Genomic DNA, 18,778 nt, shown 5'->3' with positions numbered 1-18,778 from the left:
CACATGAGTGCACGCGTGGTTAGGCTGAGGAGATTTTTGTGCTGATTTCATTCATAGGCCGCGAGTAGTTTTATTCGCTGTGGCAAGAAGATCAAAAGTACACTATTGTGTAATGTTCCTTCCTCTCTGCTGCTCTCTGTCACCTCGACCAGCAATACATTTATCGTTCTTCCTCCCAGGCTTTTTTTACGCGTGTTTACTAGAGAAGCACATGACCTCTGCCCTTAAACCAACCATGATGTCCCAAACTAAAGTCCCCCTAAAAAAATCTTAATAATAATAATAATATAAAAAGCTAATACAATTATAGTCAGTCTATCATTATTCACAAAGCATCACATTTCTGTGTAGCCCAAAGAATAAAGGCCTCTCCGGCTATATTAATTTACCATAATCCTCAATAATTCAGTAGTTTACAAAATAATACACTCTGCAACTACTTAAAATAGATATGGCTTAATATTTAAAAATATACCAAATACTGTTTCTATATTTTACTATTATGGCAGACAAAAAAAAAAAAAAAAAAAAAAAAAAACTTGCCAATTTTACGCGGCGCATTTGATGGTCCAGAAGTGCTTTGAAAATGCGGTTTAACTATTAGTTTGGCCCAGTTTTGTTCTCATGAAATATAGAACAGTATTTTATCCTGTTTTTTAGATTACAAAATAGGCTGTACGAAGTTAACCGACCTGTTTGCATTCGCGTCAAAGCATTTGCTAAGTTGAAGAAGAGAAAAAAAATACGGTGAGTGAGTCAACCCTTCGTTTATGCCTAACAACCAGTTGTCAAAAACACCCCACGAAGCAAATTTACCCATTTGCGCACGAACCAAGTAAATAAAGGCAGCTTTTTATGCCACCTTCTGAACAGAACCGTGTGCTCGGCCAACTCTGAAATGGATTCATCAGTCTGTTTTTCGCACTACATTGAATTCCCGCTGGTTCCTTTGTACATGTCTCAAGACAACACAGATGACATGAAAGCGGACAACCGAGAGTCTTTTAAGACGATCGCCTTTCAGAAGCAAATGTGTGTGGCTTGTCTCGCTAGGGACCACTTGCTGGGTGCCTATTCAAGCCTTAGGGACAAGGTCTTCAGTGACAACATCAACAAATGGGCAAAAAGCTGCATTATTGTGGATTAGATTCCAGATGAAAAAAAAAATGCTGCCACAAATTAGCAACGAATCCTCAAAAGACGTGGTGGGTATCCATGTAGAACCATCACATTCAATTATAGGCTTTCAAGCGCTGATGTTCCCATTGCTTTAGCTCTTTGTCATTTGCCAGAAACTGGTCAATTATCATGGCTCAAAGCGCCACACAAGAGGAAACATGTGCCTTGGGCCCAAAAAGTACTAAATACTGGTGTGAAAACGTCACACACACTGATTTCCTCTGTTTTATTTAATTATATTTAGAATAAAGCCTTAATAAATAACCTCGGCCAGTTTGGCAGCAACAATTAAACGAACATTTTAACAACGTTGACTTTGAATGTCTTTCTTATTGCTATTTTTATTTTTTATTTTTTACAATAAACTAAAAACTAAATTATTGTAAATATAAATGAATTAATTTGTTAAAATGACTTGTTTTCTCAACTCGCATAATTGTTTGAACTTCAAACTATTTCTTTTTGTGTATAAACGTTAGACAACTCTTTTAGGCAGGTCAGTAGGCCTGATCGAAGACCAAATGAAAAGAAGTTAACGAAAACATCTTCAAAATTCACAAACATTTATTGTCTTGCCATTACAACAGAAAATGACCTATGGACATTGTTTTGTCTCTTTACATATAACAACATTCTTTTCACAGATAATTTCTCAATGGAATAATGAAATATGTATATGCACAAGTGTCAGACAGAAAGAGGTAATGCGATTTACACCAAGAACCACATAATCATCTATCAACAGAAATAAAATAAAAAAATCAAATTCACCAGAACACTTCTGTTGAGAGAATTAGGGGAAGTGGGACGTTAACCTATATGTAATCTATTTACAGCCCCTATTGTCTCTGGCAATGTGCTTTCAAAACAAGTAAATCCTGAGTTTAAAGTCTCGGTTATTGACAGTGCTTTTCACAAACTCACAAAATATACAAAACAATAAAATAGTTAAAACAATCTTCATTTAAGTCAACCAAAAGAGGAAATTCCATATCAATGAGTACAAACTATTTAACTTTCTGGACAAAGCGGCAAAGGTCCACTGGCCGTCCAAAGGTGAAACCTTAGCTTACTATTTACATGGTCTTAATTTCCTCTCTTCAGCCTGTTTCTCTCTTCAAAATCTTACATATTTACAGTTCATAAATATACTTAATTAGCCTTTTATTTAAGAATTCAGAAACATGAAACGGGCGGCATTTTAATCTTGCAAAAGTGTAAATCCTACCTTAGCAAATGACGAAACAACCATATTAAACTGGGCTGCTGCACTTTCTATTTGCTGCCACTCTAGAAATGGCAATTGTTAAGGCTTGGCGTTTTGCTCGCGAAAGTCTGTGTGCCCGGCTGAAGCATCGTGTCCTGCGTTAGATTCAAGTGGTTCGTGGCCGAGGCAAGTGTGGGAGTCAGCATGGCCAAGATCTGAGCCTGTCCACCCGGCTGTGAGGTGTACGGCGAAGCTGGAGAGCTAGCCGCACCGATTATATTGTCTATCGAGAAGGAAGGCCGGCTTGGGCCATTTGTGTCCGTTTTGAGAGGCGCCAGACCAGGAAGAGTCGGGCTGAGTTGAGGGTAGAAAGGCTTTCTCAGCTCGGTACCCAAAAACGAAGGCAAGCTGTGTGGCGTGGAGAATATCGAGGAAGGCGTTGGGAGAGCACAGTGTGCGTTTTGGAAAGGGAACGCACCTCCCGGGTGGTGTGGGTGATAGGGGTGATGCGCGTGGAAATTCTGCAGCTGCAGGCCGTAATTGTAACCGTACGGTCCGTAGCCAAAGCCAGGTAGAAATCCCCCCGGGTCCCTAAGGATCTCGTTGGTCTGGTGTCTTTTGAAGCGCTTCCTTCTGCGCAGAAAACTCCCATTGTCAAACATGTCGGCGGACTCTGGGTCGAGGGTCCAGTAATTGCCTTTGCCCGGGTTACCGGGTTCACGGGGTATTTTGACAAAGCAGTCATTTAGAGACAGGTTGTGACGGATAGAGTTTTGCCACGCGGGGAATTTCTCCCGGTAATACGGGAACCTGCTGCTGATGAACTCACAGATCTCGCTGAGAGTCAAACGTTTCTTCGGGCTCTGCAGGATAGCCATGGTTATAAGGGCTATGTAAGAGTAAGGGGGTTTCACCAACGCATTTTTCCCTGGTTTATCCCCAGTTAACGCACCGGTTCTGTTGTCATCCTGTGGCCCGACCCGGTCAGCCGGACAGTCCAAGCTGCTTTGACCCGGAGAGACTGCGCCCTCCCCCGCATTCTGGGATAGATTGTCATCGGAGTCATTGTCCAAGTGAAAAGTATGATGATGGTGAAGATATTTACCCTCTTTTACAATATCCCCGCCAACGACATCGATGTCCACGTCGTCGGACAGAGCAGAACTGTCCGACATGTCCGTCCCCAGAGTCATCCTTGGAGAGTCTTTTTGTCTTGCTCTCTCGCGTTCCGTGTCCAGTCTCGTGCAGCACCCAGCACAAGCAGTGTGTCGTCTCAGTCACTTGTGCGTTCTGGAACGACAAAACTCCCGTCCTCCAGAAGCCAAAAATACGTTGTCTTCACGTCCTGTAGACGCATAGAAAACGTACCTTAAGAAACGAAAGAAGACTCGAAAGAATCACACCGGACTTGCATAACACAAAAACTGTCCAGAGCTCAGAGCGCTTTCAACTCGGTTCCCAGACCTCGATTTCTCTTCATCGAGGGTGCAGTTGGTCCATATGCAATATAAACTTGTGGATCATACGAATAGAATTATGACTATGCATTCACTAACTAGCTTTTCGGTTTTCATAATTCGAGTAGGCTATTTGTTCTCGTGTACAATCGTAGCGCTGTGCGTGAAAGAGCCTCCAAGTAGCCTATACCCCCGCGCGGCTTCCAAAAACTATTTATCCAGTCCCCATAATCACGTGATCAGCATGTCGGTAACCAGGAACTAGGGAAGTTTACAGTCGAAAAAAGCAGCTCAAGGGAGAAGTGTTATCAACTTGCCATAACAAGTGTGCTACAGGGACATTTAACTGACATTCGCGACAAATGTCAAAAATAATGCAGAGAAGAAGAAAAATTACGCACGATTTAACTGTAATAAAGCCGAGGATTTTTCAAAGATGACAACAAATAAACTGTCAACACATTAAACAAACAATTTCAATGCTTACTACACTATGTTTTCTTTTCTTTCCTTGTTTAAAAAAAAACAGCATCATAACAATAAGACCAAATTATTAAATTAACCGTTAGCCTATTTTTACATTGTATCTTGCATTGTTATTATGCTGTATTTTCCTAGATAGCAACATCGATAACACAGCAATAATCAATAATATGGCAAAGAAACCATAAAGAAAGAAAGAAAAGCAATGGTATATTCTTTGCATTAAATCACCAGATGGATGTTTATTCCTTTGCCTATTCAAGAGATATAGCCTACATTCATACAAAGTAGGCTATAATCGTATCCTTCAAAAACATTTAATGAATCAAATGTTCCAATAAATTGTATGAGTCAGCGAATACATTTTAAAAGCAACAGTATAGCTAATTATTCACAAAACTGTAGGCTACAGCAAGAATAGGGAAATATTATTTTAATAGGTTTGAGACTTAGTCAAAGTTAATCCTCAATTTAGCATTTACAGGCCATAATATAGTAAATTGCACATTTAAATATTTCACGATATTTTAACGTTTCTTGTATTCATTTGCATTATAGCCTATTACCAATGCAAAACAGCACTAATAAATATGTTGTTCTATTTAAATAGCAGGTGTACGGGCATTTAAATAATAACATTTATTTATTTGGCATGAAAAATAGGTCTATCTTAAATAGTGTATAAATACAATAACATTTGCTCACAAAAAGAGGGTGAAAGGAAATTTGCGCTTATACAAAATCTCTCTCTGCGTTCGATTTCTCTTTTTATGCCGTTATTCACTTCTCAGGGCTTTTTTTCCCCTGTCAGGGATTCAAAACAACCCCGTTTATGATTTTTGCATAGCTATCATAGCCTATACCTCTCCTAACGTAGCCTATGTAAAAAGCACACACTCTCTGCAACCTGCTCGGATTCGTCATTGCTAATGTGATATGGGTGAATGACAAGCTTTATGCGCCATAGAACGCGCGCGCACTCTTAAAAATAAAGGTTCCAAAAGGGGGGTTTTGCAGCGACGCCATAGAAAAACTTTCAGTTCTTAAAATAAAAGAACAAAAATCTTAGTACGAACATCATTTTTAAAAATCTAAAGAACCTTTCCCCACTATAAAGAACCTTTTGTGCATTGGGAAGCTCCTATGGATGCTAAATGTTCTTTATGAACCATCAATGCCATTAAAGAACCTTTACTAGAGTCGGGCATCGAATTCTTTTTTATTATGCTCATTATTCATATGCACACCCAAGGCAATTGTGCCTCCGATTAAAATCTACAGGATATGCCAGATTTCATGCTTTGTGACCATATTTTCAATCAAATATTTTCTATTTTATTCTGTTCCCCATAAGTAGGCTATTATTTAGGCTAAACGTATTAAACTAATTAAAGTAAGTCTAGATATAAATAATTGGGCGTTTCGAGAATTATGTTCATGCACAGCTTAGTTAATTGCTGGCAAAAAAAAAAATATTTGTTATATAAAGGTTTTGAAGGAAACAGAAAAGTTAAGAAAAAAAAAAAAAGTTAGTTCAAAATTGTAGCCTAGTTCATGAACTGCTTGTTGGAGACGATGGCAGGACCGGAGCAATGTGTGACAGCTGGCTGTGGGAGCCCACAAACTCAGAGGTCAAGTTAGCACCTCATGCAATTCTACTGTCTCATCAAAAAAAATAAAAAATCTATATTTGATTTCTGAATTATAGGACTCAAAATTTCAATTAATATGACTTCTTTTTTTCCATTGATGCATTATGTAAGCTAATGCAATCAATATCTTAAGATAAAGGATTTACAGTTCTCTAGTGAATACACTTTAATGACACTCTTTTCCGTTTACTCAGACAAAAAAGAAAAAGAAAAGAAATGTCGTGCACGTTTAGGGCCCTGGACAACATAAATGTCAAAGTGCAAACCACAGGCGACACTCTGAAAAAGAACGAGATAATCACCGTCGGTTTTCGGCCTAAACTGACAAATTGGCTTCCCATTCCTATTTTTCCTCCTTTCCGCTTTTAAGTGGGCTCACCAGTTAATGTGTTGAGGGCTTACACTGAATAAAAGGACTGCAAAGCATGCTGTAACTCTGTAACATTTTTAACCACAGTACTGCCACCTTGCGGTTCTACGCTGTATTATAGTCTAGCCTATAGCTTAATAGCGCTTGAACTCCGCATTCCGCACCAAACAAAACAAACAGACAAAAAAATTATTTCTTACTGTGGACATAAAACATAAAAAAAAAAAAAAATAAATAATAATAATAATAATTAAACCACTTTGTGCTGCAAAAAAATTGGAGGACCTTAGTTTCTCAATAGCAAATAGAATTACGCTCTTAATTAATTGAGGCCGGAAACTGTTTTACAATGTATTAACCATTTCTCAAATTATCGCATGTGAATAAGACGAAGTGTATCGTTACAAGTGGAAAAGAGCTGAATTCAGGCAATTGCTGTTTGTCACCCCAATATTACAGTTTTTTTTTTCCAATTGTTAACACACAATTTTGCAAACTATGGTTTATCAAAATAGCCTACTTTCACAAAACCACACTCCCAAACTGCAAAATACCTAATATATCCTGCAAAATGCAACCAAAACTACATATAGCATTATCAAAATCAAACTTTTGCACGAAATGGCACACACTTCATTCATATATAGCCTACCATATTACTGTTGGGCATAATGAAAAGCACTCTCATCTTTAGTATGCTTTGCCATAATACTAAAATAGTTCAAATTGTAGAAAATTCCTCAGATTGTTCACATGCACAGAAATATTTGCAGAGACACACATGCTGTTGAAACATTTATTTTTTTATTTTCCACCAAACAAGTCATGCACAGCAGATATATTTACATTGGACTGAACAAAAAATATGCTCACATAAAACAGTAAACTGAAAAAGATCGAAGTGCTAACAATTGACACATGCATTGGCCAATTAGCTCATGTAGTGTCATTTTGAATGGCAGTGAAATGACTTTATGTCAGATTGTTGTGTCTTATGCAGATAACTGTGTTCAGTGCGTTTAAAAAGTGCCATTTTGAATTGCAAAATGTGTGTAAAGCAGAAAATGTGTTTTGACTTTTGGAGACTTGAGAAGAGGTTTTGCTGTGTGTCAGTTTATATAATTGTGCTGTGCATGTCATTTTAGTGTGTTAGATTGGAAAAAAATTGTAAAAGATATAGAAAACACCACCAAGCATTGAAATGTATTAAATAAATAAATAACGTTCTGAATTTAAATGAAAAAAGAAAATATTCTACATGTAAAGGGTGGCGTTATACTACTTCTTCAAAAGTAGATGTTCAAATGAAATTAGAATAATTCAAGTAAAAATACATATATAATTATAGCATTTAATGGAACTGCACTCGATGGACCATAAGGATGCAGTTTTGAAACTACTTTACAGGCTTTTATTGTTTTAAAAGCTAATTTTAGCAAAAGATTTTACTCTCGGAAATAAAGTAGACTATAATGGCTTGGGGAAAAAATGCTGTCATTAATTGTAAATATAATGTGATAAAACTGAAAGATCAGTTTGCTTCGATAATTAGGCTCTCGATAATTAACAAACGTTTTCTACGACGTACATAGCCTACATGATTAACCATGCCTTTGACAAAGGTTCTCATATTAGAGACCCAGCCATGGCCTTAACTTGGTGGTGGCTGACATCTAGTGGATTCTATGTGAAATGCTCCAAATCTCGGTTTTACAGAAATTATTAGACATTTATTCCAATAGCCAGTCGATGTCGCCCCCTCACCAGAAAAATGACTGTAGGCCTACACAATTTGTGATGGAAGATTAAATATAGTGTTCAAATATTTTAAGATAGCTACTATTTATAGGCGTAAATATCAGTCTTCAAAACGTCAAAAAAAAAAAAAAAAAGAAGAGCTAATGTAGGCTAAATTCTGTTTTGAGAATATAGGCCTATATCACTGACCGAATAACTTTTTATTTGAATTTATATGTATAACAAATTATTCATACTAGTTAAATAGAAACATTTTAACCAATGTTAAATAACCTAAGTCAAATCAAATTATTTAAATTGTATACGGACTATTAAACATAAAGATTGGAGTTACAAATTGATACGTGTTATATCTTGATTATCCTGTCAAACTATATGGATGTAATTATTATTATTACTATTATTATTATTATTATTATATTGGATATTGAAAATCGAACATAAACCCTAATGCACTTTTTTTTAGGTGAGCAGTTAAATGAAGAACAAGCGAAAAATTATTACACAAAAACACATTTATTGCTTATAATATTTACATTGTTATGTGCGTTGTTTTGTCTTCTGATATAGTCAAACAATGTTTCAGACAACATATCAATAGGCCTACCAGAACTGTAATTCTTCATTTTTATTAAACACAAAATACTTTGAACACATATAGGCCTACCAAAAACGAGTTAATTCAGTCACACGTTATCTACAAAACTTTTGTTACATAATCAACAGGAATATGAACTCAATCTCGGGGCCATTGACATGCAGTGGAACACGTCGTCAGTGCAGAAGTTTTCACATGTATCGCTCCAGTCCTGAGGCAAAATTGGCTTGTCTCATATATGAATTATTATAGGAGTTCATTGCTGGTCCAGAGAGAGCTAAAAGAGATTCTGTATGATCTGCGCACGAGCCAGAACGCACAGGGGGCAGAGAAATTCTGTTCCCCGAACAGTACACCTGTGAACCTCCCGGAGAGAAGCTGGACTGCGTGACCCCGGACAGGTGAGTAGGCGAAGCCGAGGAGGGATACGTGTAGCCGGTTGTCATGTTTGAAGCAAGAGATCCCGTGTTCCTGCTCAGCATGTTGCTCGTTGGATTTATCTGTTGCGTCTGAAAGCAGGTTGGGTCAGAGTTTGACACGGAACAGCTGGAGGTCATGGCACCCAAGTCTCCCATGCCGAGAGACTGCGGGTTGAGATCTCCTCCGCTTTGCATCATTGTCTGCTGACTAATAATATTATCGATGCTGAACATCCTGGGCTGGCCTTGCGTGACCCCGGCCGACGCCTGATAGTGATGCAGCATCGCCGGGTGCGGGGAACCAGCCAACTGAGACCCGTAGCCAGACGTCACACCCGGGTACAAGGTGTTGGGGTAGGCCTGTCTACCCATCGGTGTTGGCGTGAAAGCGCTCGAGCTTTGCATGTATCCAGGATACGTGCTTACATCAGTCCGCTTGAAGCGCTTCCTCCGTCTCAAGAAACTCCCGTTGTCGAACATGTCCTCAGCGGCGGGGTCAAGCGTCCAGTAGTTTCCTTTGCCGGGCCTACCGGGTTCTCGCGGGATCTTCACAAAACAGTCATTGAGGGTGAGGTTGTGCCGTATGGAATTTTGCCACTTCTTGGAATTCTCGCGGTAAAAAGGAAAGCGTTCCATGATGAACTTATAGATGCCGCCGAGGGTGAGTTTTCTCTCAGGTGAATTGGCGATGGCCATTGCGATCAGTGCGATGTAACTGTAGGGAGGTTTACCTCGCTGCACTGGCCTTTTCCTCCGCCGGCTGCCAGTGGCGGGCAGATGTTCTTCGGTTTGACCCAGTGAAACCACTTCCTCCCTCTCGGTGTTTGGACTGCTGACCCGAGGCTCGGCTTTGATGAGAACACCGTCCTTGGTTCGAGCCTGGTGGTTGAGCGCTGGTGAAGGAAGAGGTATCGGGGAGTCCAGGCTCACGTTGGGAGACAGCACCACTGGACTGGCCGCCTCGGCTGGCGAGTGCTGGGACTCTGCCGTCATGTTGCACATGCCAGTGAAATATGAAAAATTTGCAAGATTCATAAAAGTTGTCTTTTAGAAACTTTTATGGCTATTAGAATTTGAAAACGTAAAATTCCCTCAATTCGCCAACTAAACGGGCTGTAAAAATATTGGCTAGCCTATCAAAATAAGCGTGCGCTCAGCTGTAGATTAGAGGTGTTTGTCTAACCAGGTGAGTGAGTCGGGGGGAGTTTTATAGAGCGGGCAGTGTGACGACACCGGCCGCCTCGTGACGCTCGATTGGGTGACAGTTCTCCCCTCACTAGCAAAGAATGCAAGGTCAGAAGATCAGCGTTAAATTAATTTTGGATGGGTGAATTTGTATATTTTTAGAACCTGTAATTGAAAGACATGCAGCCTGATTAACCTGAACAAACTTTTCACACAAAAAAAGTTACAAATGGGGAAAAGGTAAATACATTGAAACTAACCTAGCTTTTTGATATTCTTACCTTAATTATTAATATGAGCTAAATAAACAATTTCCTCTTCTGTCATTCAAGGGAAAACACAAAGGAAGTCGTACCTGCTTGCGACCTTATATGGAATATACATCGTGCGATATCAGATAAGGCAAATTGGCTTACATAATAGCTTCCACTGACTTGGGGGGTTTAAGAGTGACAGGATTAGGAAGGAAAGGTCGGAGAGGTGGAGGATAAATACTTTTCTGCAAAATATTCTAAGTTGAACAGGGTTTTTTTCATATGAACAATGATCTGAAACATTATGAATACTCAATTTGTTGACTAATTTTTGCTCACTGTGAGATTTATACAACTTTCTATCCATCCATTTGCATTTTTGTCAGTTTTTGAGTTTGAGTCTTTCTTATTTAGTTCAAAGTGGTTCAAAAAGTGCAACAAACTTTTCCTCGCAGATTGCCACATTTGCGCCACTTAGACTAGATTTTAGCAGGTTGAAATGTTTTACAGTGCAAGAAAGGACAAATAAAAGAACAGGCTGCTCACTGAAAGTTCTATCTTTGATCTCTCGCTCTTGCTCGCTCTCATAGTTTGCCCATGGGTTCACTGTGTATCCAGGACAGAAACAACACACAGAAAGGCTGTAAGAGACTTCCCAAACTACCTCTCAATCCACCAATTGAAAAATAATAACAAGCTTTTAAAAACAGCAATTGAGCTGTGCAAACTTTACAGAATGTTAAGAAAATACTGCTGGTTTCTTTTTATTCTCCAGAATGAGACTATAGAAGGGCAGGTGCTAATACAGCATCATAGCACTCAACGTCAACTTCTCGCCCAGGATTTCACTGATCGAATTACAGAAAGACAATAACAGCGTGCACACAGAATTCTCTTTAGCTGTAAATGAATAGTTAAACCTATCAAGGAATTACCAAGGCTTTGCTTTTCAACACAAGGGATCTACAGGAAGGTCAGGAGGTAGAAAGTTACCTTAGACCTTTTCACTTAAGCTCAAAGCAAGTTTTCTAAACAGACAGCCGATATATAATTTAAACCGGGAAACGCGTGCATGTTTGGGTAGGCGTGAGCAAAAAAGGGATGTGAGTGAGAGTGAGGAACTGGACAGATAGTGTTCAGCTCTGACTGATAGGAAAGAAATGGTAGGATGAATAAGACCAGAGTCATAAGCCAAAACAGCATTCACCCCTGCCCAAGCACAAAGCATGTGGCGGCCCCCTGTGCCCAGACGCGCTAAGCCTAGCTAGCCGAACAGAGCGGCTGGCTAACAGCTTCAGACAGGCGTGGGATCAGGGTTGTATCCAAGCAGGATCTGCCCTAGTGCTGCCAGGTCAGGCAGACAAACAAGGGCTACAGCCAGGAAACAGCCCCTCCTCCCCCACACCCTCATCCACCAGCCCCAGGGCCCACCATCTCACGGTAATCCCCGTAATATTACTCTCTTATCACACACACACACCAGAGATACATAGTCTGACAACTCTTCAAAAAGTGCTGGAGTAAATTGGACCTGGTTTGTAATGCATTATATCATGACAAGTCTAGAACATGTTAATATCCAGTAAAAATGTAAGATTTTCCTTCCTCAGGGCATTGTTGGCGGTTGTATTGAATTAAATGGGCGGTTAAGATTTAATGGCTCAATAGCTATTAAAGTAAAATACACTTGTGTCCATTTCCTCTGGATTTTATGCAACCTCAAGCAAAGGCACAGGAAAAAAAATTCTGTGATGTTTAGACACTTAAGAGGATAGTTCACCAGAAAAGAATGACACCCTCATGTCCTTCCAAAACTTTTCATTTTGTCTAACTTCACATTTGTGAGGTTATTGTTGAAAAAATGTGCAATGACATTTCTACGCTGTAAAAAAAGAAGAAGAAAGAGGCAGCCGTGTTTGCCAAAACTTTACCATAAAAATACGATAGCAACATTTTAAGTTTTACATATTGAAATGAAATATGTGGTACAAAAAAATCACTAAAATGTTTTTTTTTTTTACCTTTATAATATACTGACAGCCACCCTAAAAACACAGGAAGGACAGAAAAAAAATACTAACATAATGTGCATCGTGTCATACACGCAAACAAAACATCATCATGATAACACACGATACTAAAATAATGCAAAAAAAGATATGATATAATCCTAATGTACATAACTGATATAAAAAAACTAAGAAACAGTTATTTCAATGAAAAACATCCAATGCAAGCTGTCTCGGATGTCAATTTTTATGACTTTTTACTTTAAATTATAAGATCGCTTGAACAGATTTTGGAAGTGAAAAAGAACATTTAACAGTATTTTACTGTAAAATTAGATGAAAGTTCCCATTAGATCTATTAAAATCTTTCACTGTAAAGAGTAAGGGAAAGTGTTGATAAAAATTGTACTTTTACTAAAATTCTATCATTTTTTTCCAAGTGTTCCAAACATTTTGAAGGCACTGTATATTAATACAAGTCAAACAACTCATCTAATTCTAACCCTAAATCTATGCAAATTGAACTTTTCTATGTTGCAAGAGATGTTTAAAATTTAGCTTTGTGTTCACCTCAGCTATTATCTGTCAGTGTAGAGAGAGAGAGAGAGATGTGAAGAAAGAGAAGAGAGAGAGAGAGAGAGAAAACTGCTGAGTAAACACTTGGAACTCATTCATTTGCACACTGGCTCCAGGCAGGGCTGGGGTTTGAGAGGGGGTGCATGAGAAAAAGAGAGAGAGAGAATGAAAGAACGAGAGGGAACGAAAAAGAGAAAAGCGAGCGGGAGAAAGAGATGCCCCTTTTCTTACCCAAGCTCATCAAGTACGGGCCAGGGCTCCTGAAAACGGCAGGATTAGTGGAGGGCCGGGGCTCGGTCAGGTCGGCTCAGCCCACATCACTCCTGTACTGCACGCTACACTGCTTCGCTAAAGCACTCCAACATGGTTCTCACAGATACACACACACACACACAAAGACACAATGCATATACACACTTACTATCACGCTCGCACAAGCATGCAACACACAGAGGACACTGACATTCTCAGCTAAGAGCGGCATTAACATTTGCCGTAACTCTTGACACATCAATGTCCCAACAATACATGCACACACTGGCTTCATTATATTAGTAAAGTTTTTTTTATATTGAAGTCATATTTACAATACCCTGAAACTGAATCCTCCCACAAACCTGTTGATATCAGAAGGATGATTTCAAATGTCAAGTTTTGACCACATTAGTAGGACATTTTCAAAATGTCGGCCCTCACAAATACAGTCAAACCAGTATACAAACACTTATGTCCCTATTTCTTTTTACCCTGTAGAACTGCATTCAAAAAACATTATGAGATGGACAGTGCAAAATTAAAAATCAGAACATGATTTCTGTTTGTAATCCTCTTAGCAGTAAATGTGCACCCCTTAAGCAGCATGCATTGGTTGATCTTATCAACAAACTCTTAATGACAGCGCTTTGTGATTTTAAGCCTCAGGGCCTGCAGTCATGCACAAAGACAAGAACTCACTCTCACTAGCACAAATATGGTCACAAGGTCAAATACTCACCAAAAATCAGTTTCCCTTCCTTTTTTTCACTGCAATCATTCTATCTGCCAGTGATATGGTCACTAAGGTGGTAAAAGTAGGCTATGTAAAGCTTAAAATCAGTCAATAAAAATAAAAATAACAACAAAATAAAATTTCACCCAGTGATGTCATTTACACTGGTTAACCATCAGAGATAGTTAAAGATATAGTTTCTATACAAGGAGAACAGAAACGGGTGTGTGAAAACTAATTAGCAGCTAGGGAAACTAACTAACTCAGGCAAAGTGAAAACAAAACCACGTTACAGAGAAAATCTTCTTTTGAAAAATCATGTTTGGAATGTAATGATACAGCTTTGGAATGACCGATCCGTTTAATATCAGTCTGAAAATAATTCCCTTTAAATATGTGAAACAATTAATTGTGTTCGTGAAATTGCACCATGGAAAAATACCATAAATGTTGTGATGTAATGGTCAGCTCTAATTAGTTAGTTGCTGCATGCATTTAAAGGAAATAAAATGTTTCAACAGATGTTACTAATAATCAGAGTCATTTTGCTTGTAAATCCACTGTGTGTGTGTGTGTGTCATAAAAGTGTTTGTGGCGTTTACTGTAGGTTTTCGTGGGTTTGTTGATTCTCCGGTCTGCCGTTCTGAGCGGGAAGTGCCCTGAGCATGCAGGAGATTCCTGAAGCCTTAGGTGGCTCAGACTGCTGACTGACTGACTAAATGTGTCTGGGTCTATATACAAGCAAATGGGGGTTTTGAGGGCTCTTCAGTCCTGAAGCACCACAGACAATATTTACCTGCAGAAGACCCTATTAGTGAAAGGACCCAATAAATATCCGATTTTTTGACAAATCTGAGCTAGAAAATGAACCAAAACAAAATACTAAAAATATGGTCCAATCCACTAATAAAATCACTGTGGAAAAAAAGTGATCAGGTGACGCAAGTGAGGCCACAAGGCTCTGAGATGAGACAAGGGCCTTCTGTCCTATTCCAGTTTTATCTTTCAACGGACACTTGTCCTTGTCTTTACTCCGCTCATAGCCTAAAACAAAAAAAAACTGGTACAAAGATTTGGTTAGATTCCAAGAAATATTGAGTTTCCACTTTCCAGTTACACTCTTTTATTAGTATAAACTATATCTTTTAATTGAGTGAACCTTTTATGAACTAGGCCCAGATGTGACAATATGTACTGTAACTGGAAATTTTTTATTTCTTCAAAGAACGTAATTAGCTTGAAAGTCTGGCAGGAGTCGTGGTCTCTAGGCATCTGCGATGTAGCTGAGCATTGAATGGTGATGAGAGATGGAGCTTCAGCATTTCTAACCTTTTATTACATCGAGAAAGACAGAAAGAGGAGGGAGAAAGAGGAAGGCAACGTATAACGTACATATCTAGGCTTATATTCTGCTGACACTCACAAACAGGTCTTGCGTACATGCGCGCGCACACACATTACTCCTCTTTTATCTTTATGACATTTCATTAAAGCAGAAAGGTCAGATACACACAGGTTTCTGATGAGTTCCTCAGCTTCTTTGCTCCTCCCGCAAGTAACACACACACACACACACTTTCCATGTCACCTTAAAAGACACCAAGCAAACTACTGAAAGTCCAATTCAAATGCTCAGATGTTTTAGACATTTCCATGTTCTACTCCACGGCCCCGGTTTCCTCTAGATTACATGGATTTAAGTGTTTTGTTGTACTTGTTTACTAAAGGAGGATTCTCATGCGTGTCCCTCCACTGAGTCACATTACACTGTTTGAATAGATGCTAAAGTGGCCTAGACCTGTTCTGCATAGGATTATTTACCCACCCATGTAAGGATTACAGACCATCTTAACCTGTCCATTAGCGCTGGGCCATCTCAGACAGGCTACCCGACAGACATCTCCCGGCTCTTTCTCCAGTGCTCTTTTTCACCCAAGCTCTAATCCACTCCACCGGAAGCCTGATCTGATAGAACCAGGCGGCTGAACTAAGATTAATGCTTCCTCCCTATTCTTTCTCTTGCTCTCTCTCTCTCTCAATTCTCTCCATTGTCATTTTGACCCCCAGCTGATTCAGAAACAGAAAACTATGAACATGCATCACAAAAAAAAAAAAAAAAAAAACATATCATATCCTCCTGAGACCCAGCAATGGAGTTTTTTTTAGGACATTATATTTTAGCAAATTTCTCTGACAACATACATGTCAAAGTTTTAAGTCTGGATGTCCTGTAATAAGCACATTCGGGGCTTTGCAGAGATACCAAATGTTTGGAGGTGTAACCATGAAAACTCCCTCTCCTTGGTCGTTTAAAATGACTGAATGATCAAATGTAGCACTCTTATTGAAATGTAATATTTTGTAATTATCAGTAATTAAATCTATGTCATATCAGAATATGATTTTCTGTTAAACAGGGCATCTATTTCATACATGACCTCTGTAGTGGACATCAGGACTTGCATCATGGCATATCAGGCATATTGGAGACACAACAAGTGAATAGGGAAATAAATTATATATCAATATTCTTATGAAATATGAGATATTCTAATGAAAATATTCCCCATTATTACAAGTCTTTTTTTATTTTATGTTGCCGCAAGAAAACATTAATATGCAAATTAGATACAGTGTAGATGCATTGCATAGAAAGGGAATGGCACTTATGGCTATGTTTACACATACTACATGAAGTAAAATGGCATATCAAACCAGTCTGTTATATCTTTCATAACATAGTTGAAAATCATCTTTATACAAAGTTTGGATTTAAAAAAAAGCTTGAAACCTAAAAATTGATTGGTGAATAAAAATAAATAAATAAAAAAAAAATATTTTTGCCTATTCGTGTCTTTTCATGTCTTTTAATTTTCTTAATATATGGGTCCTGGTGTCCACTAGATAGGACATAAGAAACAAATTTAATAAAGAAATGTTATTCCTATGTTATGCTATTTTCCAAAACAATGTAATGACCTAAAAAAAAAAAATCACAACATAAAAATTCTGGTAATAGAACTGCAGCCATCGCAAACATTTTTATGCATTAAAACAATAAAAAAGAAAAGAAAAAAAGTGTGTATGAAAGAGTGCACTTTACACCACCTACACATTCAGAAAATCCGAGCTAGTCCTACAATTGACTTGCATTTCTCAGAAGCAATATCTCCCTCTGCTGGATAATTTGGTAAATGCAGACTGTGCCTTTAGAGACATGGCATTCTATTTTAAGAAAATACTTACAATAAATAAAGAAAGAAATAAGACAAGGAAACAAGATAAAACATAAAAGTTACTTTTTGAACGGTTTCTTTGTGTGGTGCTTAGTGTTCTTGAAACAGACTGCGTGACTCGTATAATACTTATGAGATATTTTCATATGTATGTCACGTGACACAGGTAAAATAAGGAAAGGTAGACATGCTAAAGTTCTTTTTATCGCTCTACCTCATTCTGTGGGCTGCCTGCTCATGCTTCAGAAGAACGAATATGGAGATAATAACTTACATTCATTCGATTGGCAGACTTTTTTTCTGTAAAGCGACTTAAAAATGAGAAATACAACAAAGCAATTGATCCTAAGGAGGCAGTCGGCTGTCATTCTGATGTCACTTACACCTGTACACGTTCAATCTGTCAAATCTGCGCTTTACTGCAGGGTGCGTTCAGATTCACTAATCACCATCATCTTCTTCTGACCTCACACGTACTTAACAAGATACCAGCCAATTTTCACAGTGATGTTTCCCTGACGGATAAATTTGACATGAGATAGGCCTTAGTGACGTCAGTCCGTCTATGTTGGTTGTCATGGTAACACGGAAAGCCACCAATTAAGAAGCGGAACATGTCTCTCGCGCTGTATAATCTTCCTGTGTTAGCCTAATATGTGAGAGAAGGGGGGGGTTCAATATGGATCAAAGTTACAAAAACTAATTATTATATTCAATTCTGCGAGTGAAAATGTTGCTCTTAAAGTTAGCAGTAATATTGTCTTTTGCATCTTGGGCTATCTCTTGACTTGCAGCATATAAACGTTTTTCATCTTTAAGGTTTACTCAGGTGCCTGTGCTTTCACTATGGCACAATCGCTTAAAGGATTAGTTCACCCAAAAATGAAAATTCTGCCATAAATTACTCACCCTAATGTTGTTGTTCCAAACCCGTAAGAATTTTGTTCATCTTCGGAACACAAATGAAGATCATTTTGATGAAATCTGAGAGCTTCTGTCCTTCCATAAACAGCTACAACTGGCACTTTGATGTTTCCAAAAGTGAATGAAGAGATTGTATAACGAATCCAAATGAATTAATCGGTTTAGTCAAAATTTTCTGAAGAGACACGATCACTGTATATGATGAACAGATTTAATTTAGGCTTTTATTAACATATAAACATTCATCACCTCACACATCAGCTGTGGTAAATTGAAGCTCTAGCATGTTCGCTTGACGTGCGAGAACCAATGAGGTTCATTCTCGTGTTACGCAGCTCGTTTTAGCTTCTGAAAGAACCAATGAGGTTTGTTCTCCTGCCAGACAGGTTCAGATGAGCTTTGTTTATGTCTGCTGATAAATGTTTAAATGTGAATAAAAGTCTACTAAATTAAATCTCTTCATCATATAAAACAATTGTGTCT

At 38.4% G+C, this 18,778-nt stretch overlaps 2 protein-coding genes across 2 annotated transcripts; both read right to left on the bottom strand.

Moving 5' to 3' along the window:
• Nucleotides 1-2,341: 2,341 nt before the first annotated feature.
• Nucleotides 2,342-3,712, bottom strand: foxd2 (forkhead box D2). The gene has a single exon (XM_081348161.1). The coding sequence runs from the start codon at nt 3,577-3,579 to the stop codon at nt 2,470-2,472; it is 1,110 nt and encodes a 369-aa protein (XP_081204287.1). The 5' UTR covers nt 3,580-3,712; the 3' UTR covers nt 2,342-2,469.
• A 5,183-nt stretch (nt 3,713-8,895) lies between these two features.
• foxe3 (forkhead box E3) lies at nt 8,896-10,158 on the bottom strand (the record flags this gene model as incomplete). The annotated part of the gene is made up of 1 exon (XM_081348160.1): nt 8,896-10,158. The coding sequence occupies one exon, from the start codon at nt 10,156-10,158 to the stop codon at nt 8,896-8,898; it is 1,263 nt and encodes a 420-aa protein (XP_081204286.1).
• Between the last annotated feature and the right edge of the window lie 8,620 nt (nt 10,159-18,778).

This window comes from Scardinius erythrophthalmus, assembly GCF_964197995.2.
Source record: "Scardinius erythrophthalmus genome assembly, chromosome: 20".
NCBI classification, from domain to species: domain Eukaryota; kingdom Metazoa; phylum Chordata; class Actinopteri; order Cypriniformes; family Leuciscidae; genus Scardinius; species Scardinius erythrophthalmus.
Note: the sequence above shows the minus strand (reverse complement) of the source record. Positions and strands in the feature narration are given on the sequence as shown.